The sequence below is a fragment of the Manis javanica genome, chromosome 11 (assembly GCF_040802235.1).
Source record: "Manis javanica isolate MJ-LG chromosome 11, MJ_LKY, whole genome shotgun sequence".
Classification (NCBI taxonomy): Eukaryota; Metazoa; Chordata; class Mammalia; order Pholidota; family Manidae; genus Manis; species Manis javanica.
This window is the reverse complement of record NC_133166.1, coordinates 82,558,833-82,584,663: the sequence shown is the minus strand read 5'-3', so window position 1 is coordinate 82,584,663 and position 25,831 is coordinate 82,558,833. Positions and strand designations below refer to the sequence as shown.

The window sequence follows — 25,831 nt, the reverse complement described above, 5'->3', positions numbered from 1 at the left end:
TCCTACTTTTTCAGAGGCAAGGCTGGCTCTGAAAAAATATATTGCAAAGGCTTCTGCAGCTGTTACAGACACAGAAAGGACACCAGGGAAGCTCTTTAAGGAGGACAAGGTACTGCACTGTGATTATTGTTTGTGCTGAAGTCTTTTGAGATTTTTGCCTTATGTCTTTAATTTCCCCACTAATGCTCTAGAGGTAAGTGTTGGTCCTTACTGCTCTCTCCTGCCTCCCTCCCTTCCTTCCTATCTTAATAAACTACTGAAAGGAGATAGACTAGTAAAAATTAAATGATGTAATGGTAAGAGTGACATAGACATGTGCTGTCACACCCAACAACATGAATAAATAATAGAAATGTAGTATTGAGTGAAAAAAAAATCACCAAAGACTACATAGATTTTTATAAAGCTCGAAACCAAGTAAAATCAAACTATGTGGTTTAGAGGTACCTACACATCAGGTAAATCTATTAAAAAAGAAAAAGCAAAGGTATAAGCACAGTTTGTTATTATCTCTTGGGGGCAGGCAGGGGATGAATCAAGAAGGGCACAGCATTAAAAGCGCTAGTGGTTCTCTTGATTGATGAGGTTCACTGATACTCCTTATTTTGCTTCAAAACTTAAATATACGTGGGATATTTTAGTATATATATGTATACACATATGTATTTTTAATGTATCAAATTTTACATAATGGTAAAAAAAAAGACACACAGATATAAAATAGCTCATTGTAAAGCCAGCTTGCCATATTTATTATATAGTAAGTACTGCACATGGATTAGTTTATTGCTTTGGATGTACACTAAAGAAAAAGATGTTCAAGGTATCAAAATGTGTTTTGACATCAAATTATTTCCTACATTTCTGTGCAAGATGTTCTGTGAATTTCCTGTGACATAATTCTGATGAAAAAGAATTAGCTATTGCTAAAAGTGTGAGATATCACCAAGTCTGGAAACATGACAAATTATGTATTTCCCTTGTATTTTGTAAAATACTTTATAAAATCTCATAGGAAATAAAGTACAGGCAAATTCTATGAGAATAGCTATTGCAGCTATTAATCTTCAAAACAAAAATTCCCTGGCACAAACAGTGCTTTGTCAAACTAGTTATTACAAAAGCATTTTTAATTTCATTTTTAAAATATTTGGTTATTTAGAATAAAATTGGAACATGTAAAGCAAACTTTATTAATAGTTTTTTCCTTTCTAGTCTTACTACCCTGTGATTCTATCAACAACTTTGTGTTAATTTTACCATGCTTTTTCATGTATAATATATGTATGCACACATATGGTTTTAGAAAAGAGATTTTGTTTTTATAAAAATGGGATTATATTATAATATTATTCTTTAATATGCTTTTTTTCTGTTAATAATGTGTTATGGACCTCTAAATTCATTCTTCATAATTCTCACATACTACTTTTTTGTTTAATAGTATGGACAGGACATACAATATATTTATTCATTTCTCTAATTTATTATAAACCATAGAACAATAAAAATCTTTAATCAGATACCAGTGGTTTGTCATGCCTGTACAAAGAGACAGTTTTGCAGTGCAAATTGAGAGGTGTTCAGTGAGATGGAGCTCTGCTTGCATTTCTTACCCCCTCCTTTGAACCATCTGGGAGGGAATAAAATGTCATCATCTGTTGAGCTGCACACAGTTCCTACCACACAGCTACTCTTTACTAGTCTTTGCAAATACTTCTGTTTATCACAGGGCTCAGTGAAAATAATTAGGAAGAGGGTGTAGATTGGCCCAAGGCTTCATGACTGTAGATTATGAACTTTTATACTCATGTTCTAATATTGTTAAGGTTGCACTGTCTGATATAGTAGCAACTAGCACATGTGGCTATTTAAGTTAAAATTATTTGAAATTAACTACAGTTTAAAATTCTGTTCCTCAGTCACACTAGCTACTTTTCTGGTAGGCAGTGGCAGTATATATCTAATGTTGACTGTATTGGACAATGCAGATAGAACATTTCCATCATCACAGAAAGTTCTTTGCACTGTGCTGGTTTAAGACAATATAAAGTTTTATTTTTCAGTAAATAAATGGAAAGTAAATTCTCATTTTCTGTCCCTAGAATATCATTCTCAATGCATGCCGTATAAAAAACGAGTGGTTGGAAACCCATGTGGAAGCTTCCGTTAATGAGCTTTCTCAGCAGAAACAACAATTAGAAGATATTGTAACTCCTATCTTGACAAAAATGGCTACACCTCGTAAGTTGGGGATAAAAACTGTTTGAATGTCAGAAAAGATGGAAATTACATTCGATGTTATTTCTGAGATACTCTGATTTTAACAATTGATATGAAATAGTCATACTATGTTACAAGCAGTAAAGTATGATATAACTTTCCATTTCCATTAATAGTTTCATTATTAATAACTAAAAAACTAAGTGAACTATTTCTACAGAGAATATCTAATACTAATCTTAATATTACTGCCATCATTAATCATTTAATTTTGTGTAATTTACGATGCCTTTAATTTTGACCAGTGATTTTCAGTTAGGAAGGCATACCCTCCTCGGAGATAGTGGCAGGATTTGAAGAAGCATTTTCTGTATTATAAGTCTATATTCTGAAAAACCTTGCTGTCCTATGAATGGGGAAGATTCAGGAGGTGCATTATTAGAATCTTGGTGGCAAGTGTACCTAAGATTTTTAAAAATATCAGCTTTATTAAGATATAATTCTCTTACCATAAAACTCTCTATTTAAAAATACACAGTTAATTGGTTTTCAACATATTCACAGAGTTGTACAGTCATTACCACTGCCTAATTTTAGAACATTTTACCACCCCCAAAAGAAACACCATACCCCTGAGTCATCACTTCTTATTTCTCCCTCCCACAAGCACCGGGTGATACTGTTCTGCTTTCTATTTCTATGGATTTGCCTGTTGTGGATGTTTCATAAAGACTCATACAATCTGTGGCCTTCTGGGTCTGGCTTCTTTTACTTAGCATAATGTTTTAAAGGTTCATCCATGTTACAACATGTATCAGTATTCCTTTTTATGGTGGATAATATTCCACTGGATGTATTCACATTTATCCACTCATTGGTTTTCCATTTTTTGAGTATTAACAAATAATGCTGCTATGAAGTTTTGTGTACAAATTTTGTGTACCCACATGTTTTCATTTCTCTTGGGTATATACTTAGGAGTAGAATTGCTGGATCACATGGTACCTCTATGTCTAACCTTTTGACAAATTGCCAAATTGTAATTTTCAATTCCCATAATAGTATATATGAAGATACCATTTTCTTCACCATGTTATTTAAAAATTTTTTTTAGCCCTCCTAGTGGCTGTGAAGTGGTATCTTAATGCAGTTCTGATTTGCATTTCTTTAATTACTAATTATGTTAGGCATCTTTTCATGCGCTTACTAGCCATTTGTATATTTTCTTTGGAGAAATGTCTATTTGAGTCCTTTACCTATTTTTCTTTTTTTTAATTTAATTTTTATTTTTATTCTCTCTTCAAAGTTCTTTTCAACTTTCCCTTACGGTACTTGTTGACTATCGGTCTTGTGCCACTATTTAGCCTTAGATGGAGTTTACCATCCGCTTTGGGCTGCATTCCCAAGCAACCTGACTCTGGGAATCCTTTACCTATTTTTCAGTTGGGTTGTCTTTTTATTGTTGAGTTGTAAGAGTTCTTTATGTATTTTGGATGCAAGCCCTTTATCAGATATATGATTTGCAAATATTTTCTCCTATTCTGTGCATTATCTTTCATTTTCTTAATTGTGTCTTTTGAAACACAAATGACAGTTTGATGAAGTCCAGTGCATCTGTTTTTCCTTTGGTTGCTTGTGCTTTTGGTGTCATATCTAAGAATGACGATTGAGTCTAGATAGTGTGGCAGAATATCCCTTGCCATCTGTACGTAACATCTATTGAGCATGTGCATAGCATCCTTTCAGGTTCCCTGAAGGGGAGATAGATGCTCTACACTGTCCTTGTCTTTAAGGAGCCCGCCACCCAGTCTGAGTAAACACACATACTTGAAAGGATGAACTGAGTGCTATGTAGATTCAGAGGCAGCACCATAAAGAGAGGATGGGTGGAATATGAAGAGAATTCCAGAATGAAGCACACTGTTAATGATGAGAGATTCAAATGTGGCAGTAGGGAAGTGGTCAGTGTCCATCTGGCTGATTAGAGTTGCGTCTGTGTTAAGGAACATTGAAAAATAAGGTTCAAAAGTTAACTTGTAATCACTTCATTAAAAGCACTGACTTGTAAGCTTAGAAGTTTGGGTTTTATTTTCAGGGCAGTGGGTTGCCATTTAGGTTTTGGGGTAGCAGACAAAGAAGGGGGATTAAGTAGGGGAAAGTAATCTGGATTTTCTTGTAAAGTAGATTGGAGGAAGAAGAGGCTAGAGGGAGTGAGGCGAGCATATACTGTCCAGGGTGGTGATAGTTGATTCAGGCCTGTATTGTTGGCTGTACAGTTTAATTTCTACTTTCTCCCCGCTACTGTTAGTCTAGTAGAGCTCCCATCTTCCCTTCTCACCTCTAAGGAAGAACTGCCTTTCTACCCCTGCATTCCCTAAAAGCACCCCAGGATCTTGCATCTTCATATTATAAAAGTGTTAGATCTTGATAGAACCTCTGAAATGATCCCTTCATTTTACAATGGAGGAGGTGAAAATGAGAGGGTAAGCGGTTTATTCAAAGTTACTCTATTTGATAGTAGAATTAGAAATAATACTATTGATTTTATGGGAAATGTGACCTCACCACTTCAAATAGTAAAAGAAAGATGGAGGAAGAATACTTGAATTGACACACCAACCCCAAGGTTTAGTTAATGACTGGCTCAGTCTGGGACATACTGATTTAGTTCATGCCCATTGTTTTAAAAACTGCCTTCATTTTCATTTTATATTCCAAGCTATTTAAATATAATTTTAAAATCTGCTTCCTTTCAGGTCAAGCAAAAAGTGCCAAATCTGTAGCCTGAGCCACAGTCAGAAAAGAAGTCAAGATCATACAGTCTACTGAACATACATTTTATAGAAGCCCACACTTTCTTGTAGTATATGTAAAGGCAAACCTATTCATGCCAATTAAAGTTAACAAATTAGATGTCGGGTTTTATAAAATGTTTAATGTGAAATTAAACCACCCTTGTTTTGTTTTACCCTACTCAGCATGCTCATGTCCAGACTTGCTGGCCTGTGTCTGCTCCACAAGCCCATTCTCATGTGAGTTCTGCATGCCTCTTCCAGAGAGCACTTGGGTATAAATCACTCACCAAGATTATATGGAAGCTTTGAAGTTTATTTAGGGAATCTAACCATTTTTCTATGTAACTGAGGCAGGAAATTCAAGACATTCAACTGAGGAATTCTGTTTAAAAAAAAAAAGACGTTGGCTATTTCCAGAGGAAAACTTTGTTCTTCCTCTCTCAGAAGGAAAGCTATGGGATGATATTCTATAGCAAAGAAATATTAAGAATGCTTTGGATCAGGGTCCTCTGTTTATACAACTATTTATGTCCAAATTAAAATCCACCTGTAACTTAGTGAACCTTATTTCTTTATCTTTAACTGCCTTCTGTCTTTAAATTAATAAACAAAAATCTGTTTAGTTTTGTATTTAGATTTCCCCTTTTCTGTAGGTTTGGCAATATAGAGATAACCAGATTTCCTGCCATTTTTCCTTTGGTTCTGTTTTGTATTTTCTAGGTTTTAAGTATTATTGTTGGTTTCATATGTGTGATTTGGAATTTTAAAAAAATTTTTTATTAAGGTATTATTGATATACACTCTTATGAAGGTTTCACATGAAAAAACAATGTGGTTACTACATTTACCCATGTTATCAAGTCCCCCCCCATGCCCCATTGCAGTCACTGTCCATCAGTGTGGTAAGATGCCACAGATTGTAATTTGGAATTTTTTTTCTCATCTATGTAAAGGCCCCTGAACCTTCTATTCCTATGCGACTTTCTGGAAAAGTTTCATAGAAGAAAATGTTTAAAAAAATATCCCACATTTATTTGTTGTTTTTACAACTTTCTTGTCTTTGTCCCACCCTGAAAGCTAGTTTCTTCATTATAGAAGAGAAGTAAATGAACAATTCAGTAATTCCTTCTCAGTTGACATTTTTTCAACCACAGTTTTGTGATAACCCTCCAATTGAAATTCATCTCACAAATTTTAAAATTTTATCTTTTTTATGTATGAGCAATTCTATTTCAGTTCCCTTTAGCAAAAGAACAGTGTAGTAACTTTCCCTCCCCTCTGGTCGACCCAGTGGGTGTTTCTGGAGTAGTACAAAGATCTGTGTTTGCCACATTCTCTTAATACTGTGTGTTGTGAAAAGTCCATTAACTGTAAGCACTAAAATAATTTGGGGAAAGACCAGGCACTATTTTGTTGTTTCTACTCTAATTTTACATGTTTCTGAGCCTTGATCTTGAGTATAATAACATTACTTTTCAGGCATGTGGTCCTGGTAATGATTCCTAGATAAGACTGAGGCACTTCTGGAGACACCTTGTATAAAACAAACCTCTTTCCCCTTTGTTCATCTTTCAGTCCTTATCTTCAAACATTTTGTAGCTTTTGATGTGTTTACGAATGCCATATTCTTGACACTCTTTGTATTGGCAACTTACATTATCATGGTTCCTTTACTGTCTTACAAACTACTTTTCTAATTGTTTCACCAGCTGCCATGGTCTGCATATGCCCCATTTCAACTCTCATGCCTCTAGCAGACAAACCATATACACATCCAGCATTATGACTGTTTAGCTAGTTTCCCCTCTAACTTTCTGTTTTCTAGCCTTCATCTTGCATGTACTTTTTAGTCATGTGAACCTGGTAATTACCAAGGGATTCCTGGACCTCACTTCAAAGATTCCATTGATCTGAGGATCTGAATGTACATCTGTATTGATAAATCAGCAACTTTAGTTTGTTTTGAGAGATCTAGTACTATTTGGGACCTGTTGTTGCACTGAATTAGAGATATACTCATAAGAGAGTTCAGATGACCTTGTGCTTCGAATTCGAACTGCTACATGGTAGCTGCATGACTTTTTCTGAATACTCACATTTCAAAGTGCACACTAATAAATTAAACACATTATTTGAGAAGTGATCAAGCAAAGTTTAAATTCAGTATTATACCTTCTAGGCAGTGATTCCTTAAACTTTTGTATTTCATTGATTGGAAAAATGTACAAAAATAAGGAGATTGATATGACATAATTAAGAAAACAGCTACAATCTGCTGTCACTATCATTTAATAAAAGAAGACCATAAACACTAGAAAAGAAGGGAAGATCTGATCTCAGTGTAAGGCTCTATCCTTTAAGTTGAATACACTAAGTTTATTATAGACGTTTATATTTTTCTCATTTTGCCATGTATGGCAGAACTTCCATCTTGAATAACAACTGGGCTATGGTCCCTCCTTTGGGAACTACTGCTCTAGACTGAGCTAAACCAGGCAGACTGTTACTTAGATTGACATGATGCCCTGGATTGTAAAGGGCTGACAATCCACCCAATGTTTGATCTACTAATTGTATTTTCCAAGATGACCACATCTCCCATCCCACATACTGTTCTCACAATGTGTACATGCCTCACATAGAGAGGTCTCTGTTCTCTCATCTTGAGTCTGGGCTGGCCTGTGACTACAGTGGAAGTAACAATATGTGATTTCCATAGAACATAAAAGATCATAAGAGACAATGAAGTTTCCACCTAGTTCTCTTGAGATGCTTGCTCTTGGAAACCAGCCTGTGGAAAGATGCATATGGACTGAAACTGAAGCCCCAGTGCACACCCCTGGCCTAGCTCCAGTAGCAGTCATCCCCAACTTGCTAGCCATATGAGTGAACTATCTTGGAAATGGATACTTCTGAGTAACCACAGCTGATACTGTATGGTGCCAAGACAAGTCTTCTCTGCTGAGCCTTACCAAAAGTGTAGGTTTCAGCTAAATAAATGATTTTTGTTTTAAGGTACTAAGTTTTTTATCTCTTATACAGCAATATATAACAAAAGTTTTGGAATCTGGAAGTGAGAAGTTGATGTAACTAAACCCTCAAATGTGTGGCATTGCATTTATGGGCCTGGGTGATAGGCAGAAGCTAGAAGAACCTAAGGAGAGTGTTAGTGGAAGCCTGCATGGTGTTAAGTAGATTGTTAGTAGAATCCCTGAGGGGCTCTAAGAGGTTATTTAGTGGGAGTTCATAGGAAAGAGAGGAAAATATTAGAAACTGGAGAAAAGCTTGTTATGTGAAGGTGCAAGTTTGGCTACACTGTTGTCTAATGAACCCAATTATCCTGCAAAGGATTTCTTCCAGTCACCTGACTTCTAAAAGTGAGAGGAGAGAGATGAGTTGAAAAGGAACAGTTCAGTTTTCAAATAGAATTTAAGAGAAATATAACAGAGCCAGTACTTGCTGGGTTTAAAAGTAAAATTGTTTCTCACTCCTAGTCTTTCTAGATGGCAAAGTTCTCAAACTAAGAAAATATAAAATATCAGGTGGGATTGTGATGTCATTTGTTAAGACCTCTAAGATGGTGCCTCATGGAACCTTTCAGACCTGAGGTGGGCTTTTAAGTGCAGCTGGGCAGATGGCCTCTAGCTGTCATCATTACAGCTAAACCCAAATGGAAAGAAAACAGCTCTCTTCCAGTAAGGGTAAGGGACCCAAAAAGCTAAGGAACCATCTGATTGGCCCTGAGTTCCATGCCCATCCCTGAACCAATTGCAGTATTAGGGGATGGGAAACTATGACTAACCAACCTGTGTTATGTACCTGTCTCAGTCAGATAGTGTTACTGGCTGAGAATGCTGTTTTTCCCAGGATTGTGTCCTGGAGGCAACGAAGAATGAAGCCAGCAGACGAGTATGGAGCAACCAGCAAAGCTTTTTAATTTTTTTTTTAAGGTATCATTGATACACAATCCTATAAAGGTTTCACACGAGCAGCATTGTGGTCACAACATTCACCCATGTTGTCAAGTCTCCACCACATACCCCACTGCAGTCACTGTCCATCAGTGTAGTAAGATGCTATAGAGTCACTGCTTGTCTTCTCTGTGTTATACTGCCTTCCCTGGGAACTGCCTATACCATGTGTGCTAATCATAATGCTCCTTAATCTTCTCCCTCTCCCCACCCTCCCCAACTCCTTCCCTTTGGTAACTGCTAGTCTCTTCTTGGAGTGAGTCTGCTGCTTTGTTCCTTCAGTTTTGCTTTGTTGTTATACTCCACAAAAGAATGAAATCATTTGGTATTTGTCTTTCTCCGCCTGGCTTATTTCATCCTCTAGCTCCATCCATGTTGTAAATGGTAGGATTTTGTTTTCTTCTTATGGTTAAATAATATTCTCTTTTGTATATGTACTGCCTCTTCTTTATCCATCTACTGATAGACACCTAGGTTGCTTCAATATCTTGGCTATTGTAAATAGTGCTGCGATAAACATAGGGGTGCATATGTCTTTTTGAATCTGATAATTTGTTTTCTTTGGGTAAATTTCTAGGAGTGGAAAATGACTAGGTCAAATGATATTTCTATTTTTAATTTTTTGAGGAACCTCCATATTGCTTTCCACAATGGTTGAACTAATAAAATGTAAAGCAACGTTGCCACCAACAGTGTAGAAGGGTACCCCTTTCTCCAAATGCTGGCGAGCACTTGTTGTTGCTTATCTTTTGCCCATCCCAACTGGTGTGAAGTGATACCTCATTGTGGTTTTAATTTGCATTTCCCTGATGATTAGCGATGTGGAGCATGCTTTCATGTGCCTGTTGGCCATCTGAATTTCTTCTTTGGAGAAGCGTCTGTTCAGATCCTCTGCCCAATCCAGCAAAGCTATTTTAATGAGTGAAAAGAGAAAGTTCCTGCTACTGGGAACGGGCTCCAAGGGAGGATGCCATGAAGACTGTGGGTGTCTGTGGTTTATATTGCCTCCTGAGAGGAGGAAGTCCCACCCTCTCCAGACCAAATTGAGAACTGAACTGATGGCATCACAACCCGCTCTTGATTGGCTGAATATACAATGCTTCATTTGCACAAGGCATAACCAATCAGCTCGCATAGGCCATAACCAATTAGAGCTGAGGTCTATTTAAGTGTACTTTTTGAGTGGATGAGTTTGAATGGAGCTTTTTGAAACTTGCAAGGGTCTCAAAACTTAGGAGGGCCAGTGAAGCTTCTTGAAACTAACAAAGGCCTTGAAACTTACAGGGGTCCTGAACTCTATCTGCCTGCATCCCTCTATTACCTGCATCAATAATATTATCTATTATCAGAAGTTGAGATGGGAGGGGAAACACACTGAACAACATCTCAGCCCTCACCTCCCAGAGCTATCAAAATCTACTCAGCTGGCTTTACCCAAAATGAGGAAATACAGATGTATTATTGCTTTTTTTTAAAGCTCTGTGGAAAAAATTATATTTTAGTTATGTGTTATCTCTAGCTCTCAGAACTATATATGATCTAGAGCTGCCGCTATGAATTTTGTCCAAGTTTTCTTGAGGTATGAGGTTTTTTCTATAAGCCATTAAGAATCTGAATTTTGAAATGTAAAACTTCATGAGTCTTACCTATAAGGTCTAGGTGAACCAAGTGAGCCTGAGGGGACTAGAGAGAACCTGACAGGACATAATTTTTTTTTTTGAGAGGGCATCTCTTATATTTATTGATAAAATAGTTGTTAACAATAATAAAATTCTGTATAGGGGACTCAATGCACAATCAGTAATCAACCCCAAGCCTAATTCTCAACAGTCTCCAATCTTCTGAAGCATAATGAACAAGTTCTTACATGGTGAACAAGATCTTACATAGTAAGTTCTTACATGGTGAACAGTGCAAGGGCAGTCATATCACAGAAACTTTCGGTTTTGATCACACATCATGAACTATAAACAATCAAGTCAGATATGATTATCCATTTGATTTTTATACTTGATTTATATGTGAATCCCACATTTCTCCTGTATTTTTTTTTAATAAAATGCTGAAGTGGTAGGTAGATGCAAGATAAAGGTAGAAAACATAATTTAGTGCCGTAAGAGGGCAAATGTAGATGATCAGGTGTGTGCCTATAGACTAAGTATTAATCCAAGCTAGACAAGGGCAACAAAACATCCACGGATGCAGAAGATTTCTCTCAAAACGGGGGGGGTGAGGTTCTAAGCCTCACCTCCTGGCAGGACATTATTAAAGTGATCTGACGCAGTGCAGTTGAGAGAAATCAAGGTGACAAGCAATATAGAGAAGGTGAAGATGAAAATGGGAGAAGGTAGTGAGTTTGGTAATTAGGAGAGTTAAGGGCAGGATGGGAAAGACTAAGGAATGTGTCACTCGAGATAGCTAGTGAATAAGATAATTTTTTTTAAACATGGACCTTGGGATTTTTGGTAAAGATGAGCCTGCAGTTTAAAAGAACCATGCCAGACAGCAATAAAATGTAAAGCAAATATTTTGGGAATGATGTATGAGTGCTGATGGTGGTGGTTATAGTCAGGGACAGAGCAGCCGACTGAAACTAGTCTCCAGTAGAAACTGGGACTTCATCAAAGTTTCCTTGATGGGCAGTGATGGAGAAGATTGATTTTGGATTCAGTAATCTCACTGCCATAGTGTTATCCTTGGTACGCTGAGGAAGAGGATCTGATGAGTGTGGCATAGGAATGAGAGTAAAAATTTCACTGCAATAAAATAACTTCCTTGAAAGTAAACTACAAATTATATACTCATGTTTGTTTAAACTTACACTGTATTGTTTTCTGTGATTATATTTGAGGCAAAAATATACAAGTTAGGCATCACAGAATTTGGGATACATTTGTTCTATGAATAATGGGTGATACTGTTTCTTCAAATTAAGGACCAAAGGCCAATGACAAATAGGAGTAAAGGAGGAAACTGGGAGTGAGAAACTCTCATTGAAAAGGAAGGCGAGGTAGAAAAAGAGAATGGAAGAGGATGAATGAAAAGTGAAGGGGAGATAAGGCAGCACTGAAGAGGGTTAGGGCTGAAGAAAGAAAAAAGTATATATTAAACATACAGGAGAAAGTTCTGTGTACATGGTCAATGACCATCTCAACTGCTGTTAGGCAAAGACTCAGTTAAAACAGTTGTGGGTATAGACACAGCTTGAGCATTAAGAAACAACACTTAGCTTCTTCTGGATTGGCAGTGGAGTGATATATGTAGCCAATCAGAATGAAAGTAAGTGGGCAAGAAACCAATGGAAATCAGGTATGGAAATGACTTTCAGTTTGGTATCAGTTGTTTGCACTGTTGCTGGCAAACAGACAAACAGCTGAACACTGTTCTTTTTGATTTTCAAGAGCCTTCATCTTGATTTAAACTCTGAACCTGCTTAGCCTTTGAAGAAAATATCGCTGGTCTTGGCAGTTTGGAGAAGAACTTGAATTGAGAGTGACGCTGTAATGACAAGTAAGGATAACAGGATGTAAAATGCCAAGGACTTGAAGGTCTGCTTGAGGGCAGGTGGAGTGATTTGAAAATTTATCATTTTGAATCTCATTTCTGCCTCCTTATACCGTATCATTGTAGCTTGTAGACCAAACAGGTGCAAAACAAAGAAGCAAGATGAGCTCTAAATATTATTGGGAATATTTTGGGAACTTCTAGGACTTTTTAGGTTAAGGCTAGCTGCAAGGAAAAATAAAACAGAATGAATTCTTCTCAGGTCCACCACATAGATTTGTGTAGACTATATCCTACACAAGGTCACCAGCTGGGATTGAAATTTAGCCTGTTCTCCAGGTGCCAAGCCATGTGTTCTGTAATCAGGAAGGTAGTCTTTTTCTAATTCACTCAAAGGCACTATATGATCAGACCTCAACTTCAGTCTTCTTTGTTTTATTTACCCATCTCTTCTTACCCCCAAACTTAACTTTGACCTCAATTCTCATTTGCCAATTTGAATTTGGAGGGGCCTCAGAAAGGAAAAGGAGGATATGGGATTACAGTGGTGAGAGGGAATTCCAGAACGATTTGTACCCATGGAGAAAGAGTTCCTCCTCAGAAAATTCACTTCATGAAATATTTATGGACGGCCTAGTATGTATCACATACTGTTTGCACTGCCTTAAGGACAATTCATATTCCACTTAAGGAAAATTCATATTCCATTCTTGAGAAACTGTTTGATGTGGAAGGCAAACACATTACCAAATCATACAATGGTAAGTGCAAAAATCAACGCAACCCCTCCCCTGTACACATGGAGCCATATGAAGAAGAGACACTAACACTGCTGTTAGTGTCCCTATAAAAGGTTCTTAGAGCTAGAGGTGTGCCCTGTAGCAAGAGGATCTGCACTCCCATCTTGGGTGGGGTACAATCTTAAGTAGAAATGTGGATGCATTGGATCCTGGCGAGTCTCATTTTCTTCTCTTTGCCTGTTATAACAGGTTAGTCTGTGGCAGCAAGTGTCAGTAAGAGCTCACATATGAATTCATCGAGTTAGGACTGAAACAACAATGTCAAAAACAAACTCTTCCTTTTGGGTGAAAAAAGAAGGTAAACAACCTGATTTACTCTGTGGAAAGTCAGCCGAATACAATTTTGCTAAGGAACATTTCACAATGCTCATGTGTTCAATTATTCTTTTGGGAGGTAGGTGGTTGTTTCTCAATTTCATCCTTCCTATGCCCTCTGAACTTCCTTAGTGCAAAAAGTGAGGACTACTACATCAAAAGAAGGAGTCCAGTGAAAATATGAGACATGGATCAATGCCGTCAGTCTAGTTTCATTTAATTTTAAGTAGCATCTGTACTGTGTTCCCTCAGTTAATGACAAAGAAAAGTAGACAGTCCTTAACCTTGAGGAGCCCTCTCAGCTGGGAGACACGCAAATAAATAATGTGGTTAGTAGAACGGTAAAGGTCTGTGTATTACTATAAAGAGCCTTATACTGCCTGTCTGCTGTGGTGCCTTGCTGGGCCTAACTGGAACAAAACGTCTGGATTGAGGGGAGCTAATCGGGGCAAACAGAACACAGACATTCGATTCATAATTCGCATAGTTGAAATAATCAGTTTTGTCCATTCTGTGATGGCTTTTGATGGGATTTTTCTTTAGGGACAACGCACCACACATCCTGCCCCCTAGCGGGGAATTAGGAAAGGCTTCACAAGTAAGGGCCTTTTAAACAATGATTAAGAATTCAGTAGGTACGGTGAGTGATATGCATGTGAATAAAATAGCATATTCTAAAACATAGGTGCTTTTTCCCCACAATTCAATGCTAGTGGTTAGAGAAAAGTTTCTAGTGCCTTTAAACATTTTTTTTTTTATTTAGAAAAAATGTCAGCTGCTTTAAAATACTCCCTGGAACTAGGAAGACCATAAAGAAACAATGAAGCATACATGCATTAAAAAAATTCAATTTAACTCATTGTATCAGGGAGTGATTGCCTTCTCTGGGGTCTTTAAAATACTCACTAATGACCTTGGTCCCTTCTGGTACTGTAAGGTGCTGTAAGGTGCTGGTGACCATGAATTTCACTGGCTCTAGATTCTTGATTACATAGACAAGTGCTGCAGCCGTAAGGGGAATTGCAGAAACAGTTTGAGAGAGATTTCTTTATCTTGGTCTACATATAAGAAATATTCAATAAATAGTTACTCATTTGGCTTGACCTATAGGTGAGGCGGGAAATGTAGAATCTGAGATGCCAGTGACTCTTACCTTAGGCATAAATTAATTGTATTAGAGTCTATATATTGCTTCTGGAGGGAATGAACTGACTAATCTCAGAGAGTTTCAAGGCAAGATAATGCACATAGACAGAGAATAACTGTCTTTTATTACTTGTCTGGTGAAGGCAGTTTCCCTGTGATTAGAACTCAGTTGAGAGTATTTCTGTTATTTAGGAAAACTTTAGAATATATGTTGCTGTAGCCTAGGATGAGTAATTATTAATATAAAGCATACCATGTATTTTCTTATTTATTTTTTATTAAGGTATCATTGATATACAATCTCATGAAAGTTTCACATGAGCAACATTGTGGTTACTACATTCACCCATATTATCAAGTTCCTCCCCACTCCATTGCAGTCACTGTCCATCAGCGTAATAAGATGCCATAGAAGGCGTACCATGTATTTTCATAATTTTTTCATAGTTTCTAATCATCAGATCCAGAGGTCAAATACCCAGATAGCTATCCTCTACCACTGGGTGGGCATATGGAAGGTTGTTGGAACTTCAATATTTTCCAGATTCACCTGTGAGAGAAACCTCATTGTGTGTGTGTCTTGTGTCTTATACTTAAGAGACAGCATTTGTACGAGTGGTCTATTATTTATTCATACTGATATGGCAGAGGAAGTTTAAAATTAAATAGAGGGGTTATTAAAATGTTTTGAAATTATATATTATATCTAAATAACAGGTACATATATGTATATAATACTATATATATATATATATATATATATATATTTTTTTTTTTTTTTTTTTCCTTAGGATTTCTAAGGATAATTTTAAAGAATTCTGAAGTCATCGTCTTGGTCATTCTTTCTCTGTCAGGATTTATGATAGGAAAACTGGCCCACAGTTTTGTTGAGGTAATGTATGTACAATAAATTAGAGAATACATTAAAGAACCAAGACCAAAAACAAGCTCCACTCCCACCCTATCGCTGAATGGGATTTTTAAAGATGTGAACAGCTGTTTTAAAAAAAGGTATTAAAGTTAAAAAAAAAAAGAAAACCATACAGTAAAGGAGACATAGATTAGAGAAGCTTAAGATATACAATGGTTTGGAAGTGAGGAGAACTTGATTGCATTGTTGGGTTCTTCATCGTCTGCTTTGGAGCCTTGCTCTGGTTTCTTTCCTCTGCATGCTTACGGGCTCTTCCGTGCTGTGGTGGAAGACTTCCACACTGGTGGAGACTCTACTTATAAAAGGCAGCAGTTATGGTCAGGAGGAAGCATGGTTATTCTTTTCTTACTGCCAGCTTAAATGCCTAACATGCCTCATATTAATATGTAATATATATACAAGACATTTCTTTCTTTATTAACTCTTGATTTCAAATGCATAGCAGTGTGATCAACAGTTTGCCTCTCCTCATTCTTTCATTTTTTAAAAAAGTAAAGAGTGCTTGTACCTATCCTGAGTTGTAAAAGCATCCTGTTATTCTTCTGAAACACCACCACTATGGCTAGCTAACATTTTTTGAGTGTTTACTATGAAACAGGCTCCTTTTTTAAGTGCTTTGTATTCATTAATTTATTAACTTATTATTGACTTGAGTTAATTTACTCATCCTTACAGCAACCCAGTGAACGTAGGTACTTGGTTCCTGTTTTACAGATGAGGAAACTGGGGCACCAAGAGGTTAAGTAATGAAGATTAAACTGTTAATTGAGACAAAAACTTTTTAGGAGAGAATATTTATAGCTTTTCAATCGTTGTTGCTATCTTTTCCACTCCTCTGTGTACAATCCTCATGATTTATTGCCTATAAACACCAGTCAGTACAATTATTTATATGTTATTTTTCTTTACATGACTCACTGAATGATTTTAAAACCCTAAGCAAATGTCTTTGAAATCACAAATACCTTACAAGTTTTTTTATCCCTCTTAATGCAAATAAAAATAAATGTTTAATAGTTAAATAAAAAATACTTATCTGTGAACCACCTAAATTAATCCTGTGGGTCACCAATGGCAGGAGTACTTCTTTTGAAAACACTGACTACTTATTACAAGCAATGTTCATGTAGCCCAAACTCACACAATTATCTGGTGAATAGAGGACTATCCATATAACTCCTCCAGACAGTTAGATCAAGAAATCTACCACAAGACTCCAGGACTGGCTTTATAGATAATCTCTTACTAGCTGCAAATTGGAGTGTTCTAAAATTTATATTGACTGACATAGCATCAACCTAATCTCTAATACTTCAATATTGTAGCAAACTAATTTCTTCTTTGTTTTTGTTAGTTCAGGTGCACCAAACTGTCTACCCTCTTCTAAAAACACCAAGTTTTTCACTTTATTGTTATTTTTCACCCTTAATTATATTTATGGCTGCTTTGGATGTGGACTTCTATGTACTCAAGAATGTGTTTCGGCAGGTAAGAACACATTTTAAAACAAATTATGGTCAGTTTTTGCTTATTCATGCTGACAGAGAATGTGACTGTCTATAGAGAAGATTAATGATGTGAAAATTACAGTTTTAGTTGTTTTATCCTCCTTATTCTGTGGAACAAATACTTAAAGGGAGTTGAGGAGAGGGAAAGGAATGAATATTTGCTCAGTGACCACTGTGACTGGTCACTGAGTTAAATATCACCTCCATTTTACAGACAGGCATATTGTTTTATTGTACTTCACTTTATTGCACTTCACAGATTTGCATTTTTCACAAATCAAAGGTTTGTTGCAACCCTACATCAAGCAATTCTATTGGCACCGTTTTTCCAACAGCATTTGCTCACTTCATGTCTCTGTGTCATATGCTGGTAATTCTCACATTATTTCAAACTTTTTCCTTATTACCATTTTTATTACAGTGATCTGTGATCAGTGAGTGATCTTTGAAGTTACTATTGTAATTGTTTTGGGGTGCCTTGGAATGAGCCCATATTAGACAGGGAACTTAATCTGGGAATGTTGTGCGTATTCTGACTGCTCCACCTACTGGCCATTCCCATCTCTCTCCCTCAGTTTGGGCCTCCCTGTTCCCTGAGAAACAACAGTATTGAAATTAGGCAAATTAATAGCCCTACAATGGCCTCTAACTGTTCAACTGAAAGGGAAGTTGCACTTCTCTCCCTTTAGATCAAAAGCTAGAAACAATTAAGCTTAGTGAGGAAGACATGTCAAAAGCCAAGACAGGCCAAAAGCCGGGCCTCTTGAGCCAAGTTAGCCAAGTTGTAAATGCAAAAGTTCTTGAAGGGAATTAAAAGCGCAAATTCATGAACACATGAATGGTAAGAAAGTGAAACAGCCTTACTGCTGATACAGAAAACATTTTAGTGGTCAGGATAAATCAAACCAGCCACAACATTCCCTTAAGCCAAAACCTAACTCTGTTCAATTCTGTGAGGGCCAGGAGAGAGGTGAGGAAGCAGCAGAAGAAAAGTATGAAGCTAGCAAAGATTGGTTCATGAAGATGAAGGAAAGAAACCGTCTCATGACGTAAAAGTACAGGTGAAGCAGCAAGAGCTACTGTAGTAGCTACAAGCAGTTATCCAGAAGATCTAGCTGAGATCATTCATGAAGATGATTACACTAAACATCATATTTTCAGTGTAGATGAAAGAGCCGTATGTTTGCCAATATTGTTTTTTAGCCCAATATAAGAAATTTCCATTATGACTGTGGATTTATCAATTTCTCCTTGCAATTCTATCAGTTTTTACTTTACAAATTTTATTTTATATTTATATATTTTATTTACTCTGTTATTAAGTGCTTACAAGCATTGTTTTTTTCCTGGTTAATTTTTTTCTCATTATTTAGTTAACCCTTTTATGCCAAATAATGCTTTTGCCTCAAGTCAATTTCATCTGCTATTATTATAGTTACATCAGCTTTCTTTTGTTTAGTATTTGCCTGCTATAAGTTTTTTTCCTTTCAGGATTTTGATGTCCTTATGTTAGATGTCCTTTGATAATGGCTTTTGTTATTTTATCCAGGTGGAAAATCTCTGCTGTTTTTAAAAACTAACTTAGTATTTATTGTGATTAAACAGATTTAGAAGAGCAAAAGGTTTTAACAGATTTGAGACACCAAGGAAGCTATATGAATGGAAAATAAATACTTGGAAAGAGGCTCAACATCATAAATCATTAGGGAAATACAAATTATAAAGCTATAAGAAGCCAAAACAGAAACAATAACAAACTTGATAATACCAAATACTAGTGAGCATGTGGGGAGTTTATATCTGCTACATGTTGTCAGCGAGAACACAAAATGGCATGGCCACATTGGAAAATAGTTTGGGAGGGTTCTTATACAATTAAATATACATTTCCCATATGACCCAGCAATTCCACCTCTATGTATTTACCCATGAAAAATGAAAACATATGTTTAAACTATGACCCCTGTGTGAATCTTTACACCAGCTTTATTCATAATTTCAAAAGTCTGGAAACAACTCAAATGTTCCTCAACCAGCGAATGGATAAACAAATTGTGGCACATCTTACATGGAATGAATATTGATCAACAATAAAAAATGAACAAAGTATTAATAGGCACAACATGGAAGAAATTCAAAGGCATTATGCCATGAGAAAGAAACCAGACTCAAAAGGCTACATATTGTACAATTCCATTTGTAGACATTCCTTCTAGCAAATGTGAAACTATAGACTTGGAGAACCATCCTTGGTTACCAGGGACTGGAAATTGGGGGAATAAATTGACTATAAAGGGGTAGCATGAGGAAACTTTTTGGGGTGATGGATCTATTTTGTTTTTCAATTGTGGTCATGGTTACATGGCTATATGTATTCATCAAAACTCACATAACTACATCAAAAGGATGAATTTTACTGTATGTAACTAAAATGAAATTTTAAAAATCAAAAGCAATAGATGTGTATTTGTTTCTTGCATATAATTTTGTACTTTGTATTTACCAGGCTTTTCCTTTGCTTTTTCTCATTCTCTTACCAGGCAGCTGTGTCTAGGGAGGTGTCCCTGTGCACTAGGTGAAATCTTAACCTGGGTGGGGGAGGGCTCTTAACTCTGTTTGAGAAAGAATTCTCGAACAGGTTGGAGGAGAGTAGGTAAGGAAGGAATTCATTAAAGCGAAAGTAGTAACAAATGTCAGAGATGCACAGTGCCAAGAAAAGTGGCTCCTTTATTTGTGCAGCCATGTAGTCAGTAGAGAGCAAGGGAGAACAGAGGAGAAAGGGAAAATTCACTGAACTCCTGCTCAGAATAAGGCAAATCCTTTGCCAACTCCTAAAGCCAGGGTCACCTGGTATCATGTCTGCTTGATTCTGCACAGAGTGGGAATTAAGCCCCTACCATGCCAGGATTTGGGGGAGCCGTGGAGTGCTGGATAGTGTGAGATGAAGTTCTAAGAATTTCCCAAAGCTAAGAAAGGAGTTTTTGGGGCAGGCTGCTAAAGAGCACGACTGATCATATAGCTGCAGTTCTGCCCAGGTCACCCAAGAGACAGGAACTTGCAAGCCCAAATCGGAGATCTCAGTAGCCATCCCCTACTTGTCTGTAGTAAAACAGAGAGAGAGAGAGAACACTTGTGTTTAAGTAAAGAAAATTGAAGTAGTGAGGTAGCAATGACATTTACCCCTGGGAAAGGGGTCTCATTAACTGACAGACTTGAAAGAACATGGAGGCAAAATGCAGTAAGCTGAGCAGCAAGAAGGTTTTATTTAAGGCAGAGCACACACCCAAAGGAAGGGGCGTGTGGGCAGCCCCAGAGGAGAGGTGTGCTTAAAGGCTTAAGATTCTTTAAGGCTTTCACGAATGGGGTAAAAGGCCAGGGAGCATAGGCTGATGTGTGGTCTCATGATGTCTATCTCCAGTGAGAGACACTATGACATCACAGACCTCTAGATATTCTCTAAGATAAACTTAGCACAAGAAATTTATTGGTCTTGTTCTTCTCCAAGATAATGGTTACCCTTAAGAAGTGAAAACCTATCATTTAGAACTGCTTGCCTTGCCTTAGGATAGGTCAGTTGTTGGATAATCACAATACCTTAAGAATCTTACGTCCTAACTCCCTTTTTTCTAAAAAGTGGAACTGAGCCTTAAGATGGAGTCCCTCCTGTTACTATTTATATCTCAGCATTTTTCATTATAGTCAGAAAAAATTAATCATGATGCTTGTTCCATGTCCCTACTCTTCCTCAATTCTTTCTTCCCTTCTCAGTCAAGTTGATTCCATTTTCTTTATCCTTTTTGTTCCTTCTGCTTTTTAAAAAGTTTTACTTTTTTTTTTTGCCTGTCCAGTGGGCAGTCTCCCTTTCTTTCTTACTAACAGAAACCTAGCTATTTTTTTGTTTAGTATGATAGTGCATCTGGTGTGAAATACTCCACTTCCAGCATCCCTGATAGATGTGGTAGCCTCTGCAAACAGTTTGGCTGATGAAATGCATACAAAAGTTTGCTGAATAAGGCTTCAAGAGAGCCCTTAATAATGGGACCAAATAAGCTGGCCTGTACTGTTGCCCTTGTTTTACCTTTCTTCCTGCCTAGTGCCCTACAGATCAACACTGGGGAAACCAGAAAATGTTTTACATAGAAGCAGCAGAAATTTATTTGCATTCCCTTTTAGGAACATTTTGCTATGGAGAACTATTTAAGCTGGAGTAGCAACAAAAATTGGTGAATTGGTCTTTTGATAATAAGGTAGAATCCTTTTTTGGGAGGGCTGGTTTCTTTGAGGCAGGTAAACTAGAATGCCTTTTCAAGTTATCTTCCAGAATAATTAAAAAAAAATAACCAGGATATGATTCTTACATAATTAAGTGCAGTGATGCCATCTTTAGGTATTAAACCTAATACTGTGTTATGTTATGAATTGGTTTCACAGGTCGTGTTAACTGGAATAATTAGCTTCTCTATGGCATTCATCATACTTGGATATGTGGTTCTGAACTTCAATGATGACTCCTGGGATTTTCAGTCTTGCTTACTGTTTAGCATGACCCTTGCCATTACAGATCCTGTTCATTCTGTGAATTTACTGAAAACTATTGGTATGTCAGATTTCTTTCTTTCTCTTATCCTGAAGTTATGAGGGTAAATAATTTTCTTTTGATTTTATTTTTCTTACATGGATTGTGCATCTAGCAGAGTAGATATTTGTACTGTTTTTCTCGACTTGAAGGATACAATCTGGGATAAATAGCATCAATTATAATTTCAAAGGAGTTCTTCAAGAAGAACATGTAAACTTTCTAGAAGGTGATAAAAATTAGTGTTCTTATTCTATTCCACTGAATTCTAAGCCTCAAGGTAAAAAATATGCCCTATACCAAAACTTTACCAAGGCCAAGCTACCTTTTGTTAGAGCTGCCTCCATTTTGGAGTAGGTAACCTTGGGCAGGTGGTAGAGGGGGTTGTAATTTACTTAAAAGAAATGGGGTAAGAGTATAAACTGGCAAATATGTTATTCAATAAAAGCTTATTCCCAAGAGGTTTTGGGGTCCAGCCTCATCTTATTTGGGAAAAGATGATTTCACTCTGAAATACTCCTCTGTTATCATGTTTTCTTAACACAGCAGTAAAAACATGAAATGGTTAAATGCTATGGTTCCTGTTTTTGATTCACAAATATTTTTCTAACCAATTTTAGATATCAGTTATATTTAGTGGCTATATATTGCCTTATGATTAGAATGAGAAACCTCCAATTTTTCCAGCAAGTGATATTCTCAACTTTACATCCATTTATATCTGCAGTTGGGAAAGCACAGGAGGCCTTAAGACACTTTCGGTGGTGAAATTTTAAATTGTCACAAGGTATTTGAGTCTAATCCTGCTCTTTCTCTTTTTTTCCAAAAATTTTCTGTCTTTCCTTCACCTTTCTCTCTTAGCCATTTCTATTTGCCACTTGCTTTATTCCCCTCATTCTCTTTCTGCTCCATTTTCTGCAGTCACTTGATTGTTAAGTGGCTATGTCTTGCCTGAGGGTTTCAGCCCTGGCAAGTTCACTCTGGATTTGGTGAGACGGAAAAATGACAACAGAATGTTGGTGGTAAAAGGGGCTCATACCAAACTTTATTCTCACAGTGGGAGGTGGAGTGTTAGAATCCTGCCTGCACCTGGCAGTCTCAAGTAGCAAGCCCGTCTCAGTCTCAGCTCTAGGCTCTGCCTCTGCTCTCTCGCTCCCCAGTCTTTCGCTCGCTTCTGTAGGATCTCTTCTCCAGGCTCTCTTTTTGTCTCTTCTCTTAGCACTGGGGAACCTCTTTGTATAGCAATACCGACAGTAACGGCTTGCTGGCAACAGGTATGCAAACATGCGCCTGCGCAGTGAGCTAAGTATTACCTCATCGCACGTACACTTGGGTATCAGATGAAGATACTGGCCATGGAACTTCCATTTTCCCTACCGGCTATAATAAACTCTACACTTTCATTATTTATTGTAGTTTCCATATTCAAAAATTGTTTGCATGAAAGCGGAAGGGCAGAAAATCTTACTTGTTTAAAAGAAAACTAGCAAAAGTATTTGGCTCTTAGTTAATATTTTCTTCATGTCAGTAATGCTCAGGTGGTACACAGTTCTGGATTCCCGCCCCCCCCCCAACCCAGTAACATTTTTTCCTAATAAGATAAATTTGCCCGTTTTTATGGGCAAAAATCACTCTCATTTATGGTAATGAATTAGATAAATGGTCCTTTCTTTAGAACAGTTTACTTCTAATTAATTGTCTCAATATATTGATATTTTAAGGAAAAATGCTTTTTGTTACATACCTAAAATTATCGTAAAGATATACAAAGCTACAGGTCCTATGTGAATGGTGCTTCTTTTGATGTAGTACCCTTGTGTACTGTAAAACCTGTATACCCTGAATCTGAGGTGGATTGACCCACTGAAAAAAGTAGTGGGTGTTCACATGCAAGTTAAAAGGCACTTGTCTATTTATTACCTGTTTTAAAAGAATGCACAGAGCTCCATCAATTTTTACTTTAAAACAAATCCAGAATAATCACTTGTAAAGGAATAAAATACAAGTTTTACTAAAATATGTTTATTAAAATAAAATATAAAATTGAAGTATGATCTCATCATACTTCATACAAGTAAAAAGAATTATATGCTTAGAAAAAGACCTCAGCATTGAAGTGGTTGTATCTGGGTTGTGGAATTATAGACGATTTTGTTCTTTCCTTTTCCAAATTTTGCAGTGAATGAATGAATATAACATCTAAGTTAGTTCTACATTAAGCCAGTAAGTAATGTGGAGAGTAATTCTTATGACATTTTATTATTAAAAATAAATATAAAAATCATATTCAAAACTTCATACACCAAATCTTATGCTTTATTTGTTCCCAGTTGACCCACTAAATCTGATGGAAAGATTAAAGGATTTCTTGACCAGGCAAATCAATTGTGTTAATAGTCTCTAAGCCTGCTTAACCAGTATTTTTGTCCCTTGGTCAGAGTCAAAGCTAGTAACAAGTAGTAAGATGAGACAATTATAATTTATCTTGCCTTTTATTATCTTTGCTTTCTTTATTACGTAGAATAATGAAGCAGGAAGAATAGAAATAAACCAAATTTTGATCCATAGTCAGATACTGCAATCAGAAATTCTGTATAATCGTGGTGTTCACCCTATCATTCAAGAGGCTTTTTGCAAAGATAGATAAAGTCTGAATATTCTGATGTTTCATATGCTCAAATCAAACACTGGAAAGCAGAGGTTTCCTTTCCTTAAAATTACATATCATATCTTAGAAATAATAATAATACTTCTCACCCCAGCTATCATGTGTTTCAAAAACACCAAAGGAAAAAAAAAGTATAATCCCATTCTGTTTGGATTAAAAGTAATAATAGTAAGTGTCACTTAATGTGGTCAGTGTAGATTTTGATACATTGAATTGTACTAAACAGTCGTTCTGAAAAAATATGTAGTTGGTCAATCCTTTCAATCTGTAATTATACTAGGCTGCATAACGTACCATTGTGTGTCACATGTTCTTAAGTTAGGGGTTCATGCTCTTAAGTAAAAGAAATCCAGGGCAGTTACACAGCTCCGCAAACTCATCAGGACTGTGGGTCCCTCTATGTATATATTCCTAAGGCTAAAATGGAATATCAGTGACTAGATTTACCTTTCTGCCCAGAACAACTACAAAACTGGACAGAATACATGAGAAGGGAAAAGAGACATGACTCCTTGATTTCCCTGGTCCCCAACTTATTACCTAGAGAGGATTTCCAGGTGTCACTTATGAATAGGGTGATAGTGACTGGTATCTGCTTTTCCAGTGTCCATCCTGTGTTCTTAGTAACAAAATTGGCTTTATTCAAGGTGTCACTGTGTAAATGACCACTTTTCCCCAACTCCTGGGCTTCTAAGAGTGGCCACAGAGATATACATGGAAGTTACTGAGTGAGACTTTTGAGGAATTTCTTGAAGGGAGAGGTGACTTGGCTGAGAAGGACATCTTTCTGTCCCAGTTCCTTCTTCCTCTTCTTGTCTAAAATATGGATGTGATGGCTGGAACTTGAGCAGCCAACTTGTGATTCCGAGGATGGAAGCCATACACAAAGGATGAAGAAGCAGAAAAATAAACCCTACAATAGACTGCTACCATTTTTGTTTTAAATATTATCTTTTAAAGAAATTTAAAATAAGAAAAAAGGTCATATTGCTAGGCAATTAATGAGATTGTATTTTCCATTATACTTAATTGTTAGTGAATCTGAAGTGCCAGTACAATTTTGTACTTAATTTCTCAGTAACAGCTTTATTGGCATGTAATCCACATGCCATAAAATTCACCCTTTCAAAATGTACAATTCAGTGGTCTTTAATGTATTTACTCCCCACTATCTAATTTTAGAACATTTTCATCACCTCCCACAGAAATTTCATACCCTTAGCAGATTCTCCTCATTCTCTTACCCACTAAGCTCCTGGCAATCACTAATCTATTTTCTGTCTGTGGAGTTGCCTATTGTGAATATTTCATAGCAATCAAACCATAAAATATGTGATTTTTATGTCTGACTTCTTTCACTTGGAGTAATGTTCTGAAGGTACATCCACGTTGTA

At 36.7% G+C, this 25,831-nt stretch overlaps 2 protein-coding genes across 5 annotated transcripts in view; both read left to right on the top strand.

Annotated features, from left to right (window-relative positions):
* Positions 1–5,136, top strand: part of ANKRD45 (ankyrin repeat domain 45) — a 44,532-nt gene extending 39,396 nt beyond the window's left edge. For all 3 annotated transcript variants that reach the window (XM_073216771.1, XM_037013709.2, XM_017641121.3), the window contains exons 4-6: positions 15–109; positions 2,106–2,244; positions 4,980–5,136. In XM_073216771.1, the coding sequence (XP_073072872.1) occupies positions 15–109; positions 2,106–2,244; positions 4,980–5,011 (266 nt within the window). In that variant the 3' untranslated portion in view covers positions 5,012–5,136. The remainder of the gene's footprint in view (positions 1–14; positions 110–2,105; positions 2,245–4,979) is intronic.
* SLC9C2 (solute carrier family 9 member C2 (putative)) overlaps positions 5,130–25,831 on the top strand; it is a 96,440-nt gene continuing 75,738 nt past the window's right edge. The window contains exons 1-6 of one of the 2 annotated variants that reach the window (XM_073216769.1): positions 5,130–5,255; positions 12,391–12,499; positions 13,483–13,687; positions 15,546–15,646; positions 17,045–17,173; positions 21,625–21,790. In XM_073216769.1, the coding sequence (XP_073072870.1) occupies positions 13,552–13,687; positions 15,546–15,646; positions 17,045–17,173; positions 21,625–21,790 (532 nt within the window). In that variant the 5' untranslated portion in view covers positions 5,130–5,255; positions 12,391–12,499; positions 13,483–13,551. Of the gene's footprint in view, positions 5,256–12,390; positions 12,500–13,482; positions 13,688–15,545; positions 15,647–17,039; positions 17,174–21,624; positions 21,791–25,831 lie in introns of those variants that run through there. The other variant, XM_073216770.1, reaches the window with a different exon arrangement.